The 1,517-nt window shown below is 37.8% G+C and overlaps 1 protein-coding gene across 1 annotated transcript in view; it reads right to left on the bottom strand.

Moving 5' to 3' along the window:
• LOC102313473 (probable ATP-dependent helicase PF08_0048) overlaps positions 1–1,431 on the bottom strand; it is a 2,810-nt gene extending 1,379 nt beyond the window's left edge. Inside the window, exons 1-3 of the mRNA XM_005953004.3 lie at positions 1,319–1,431; positions 145–221; positions 12–48 (exon numbers count right to left, since the gene is read on the bottom strand). Of these exons, the coding sequence (XP_005953066.1) occupies positions 12–48; positions 145–221; positions 1,319–1,351 (147 nt within the window). The 5' untranslated portion in view covers positions 1,352–1,431. The remainder of the gene's footprint in view (positions 1–11; positions 49–144; positions 222–1,318) is intronic.
• Positions 1,432–1,517: the final 86 nt, after the last annotated feature.

Below are 1,517 nucleotides of genomic sequence, written 5' to 3' on the forward strand. Positions count from 1 at the left end.
ATGATTCTCACCTGCACAGCTGTTCTTCCAGTGGCACCCTGTCCATCTCTGTGAGCGACATGACACCCCCCCCAAAAAAAAAAAAAATGTTACATACTATAACTCGTCCTTTATTCTGTTGTGCATTGTTTGCTTGCTCATTACCTGGTTGTCTGTGTTTCCTCTTCCTGCAACACGTCTTCATTGGTGCTTTCATCTGAGGTGCTTTCATTGTCTTGGTCCTGAAAGAATATAAGATACAACTTTAAAATAAGATTTTGTTATAATGGCATCTTGCTAGTAACTGCAGAAAAGGTCATTGGTAACCTAGCTATATTACAGTTAAACTAATACAATAACAGCAGGAAACAACACTTTCAATTAATTATTTGACCCATGATTATATGAATATAGCAGTATCATGGCTGACTTTTAAATGATTCAGAGAAGACTAGGGAGAAAGTGCTTTGGTCAGATGGAACCAAACTCAAGCACTTTGGCATCACCTCAACCTGCTGTGGAGGAAGAAAAATGCCACGTATGGCCTAATGAAAAACGCTTAAAACGAGTTAAGTATGGTGGTGGAAAATTTGGCTTTGAAATTGTTTTTCTGCTAAGATTACAGAATGATTTGACCACACTGAGGGGTTGGACTCCATTTCACTCTGGAGTTGAGAGGCAGCAGGTAGAGGTAGGTATATTTGTACCGTGTGGTTTGCTGTATGTTGAGGTTTTACCTGGTGGACCAGAGAGAATGTTAGATTGACAGACATATTGGGATAGCGTCTGAAGTCATGCTTCTATTTATCTGTTATGGTGAAGAGACAGATGAGCATAAATGTGAATCTGTCATTTTAGCGGTTTATGTTCCTACTCTCACCTATGGACACGAGGTTCTCTGAAGAGACCCAAACCCGGAAAAGCAGAAGAAAATGGAAAGATGGATGGGATTGTGAAATAAGAATTTGTTTAATAATGGCTAGTAGCCCCAGTGTGTGTGTGTGTGTGTGTGTGTGTGTGTGTGTGTGTGTGTATATATATATTTAAAATATACACATATGTGTGTATGTCTGTCCGTGCACAAACACTTTTATCTTAATTTGTGATCATGTATAATGTGTCCTTTTATTGAGATGTAAAACTCTATTAGAATTATTTATTTTCCAGAATTAGAGATCTCACAGGTCAGTCTGGCTTCGGAGCGCTTCTTCACTTACAGGAGGTTAGTCCTAGTACTTTATTGTGTTAATCAGTTAATAAATACAGGCATCAAACTATTTCACAATACAAAGCACACTTTTCTCTAAGCCATGCTTTATGCTTTGGGTTTAGTACTTACAGATCCAGGGATATTTCCTTCCTGTTCTGCCATTGCTCCAAATGAGTAAATTCAGTATGGCACCACAAATACTTCCTGAGGTCAAAAGACAAACCTGCAAAGCATATACAATGTCACAACAAAATCATGCCAGACACTTTGATCTTGTTTTATTTACTGAATAACATTATTAATTTTACCTGACTATACACTTAATGTA

The sequence above is a fragment of the Haplochromis burtoni genome, unplaced genomic scaffold, assembly GCF_018398535.1.
Source record: "Haplochromis burtoni strain Fernald_Lab_line unplaced genomic scaffold, NCSU_Asbu1 Contig_2618, whole genome shotgun sequence".
NCBI classification, from domain to species: domain Eukaryota; kingdom Metazoa; phylum Chordata; class Actinopteri; order Cichliformes; family Cichlidae; genus Haplochromis; species Haplochromis burtoni.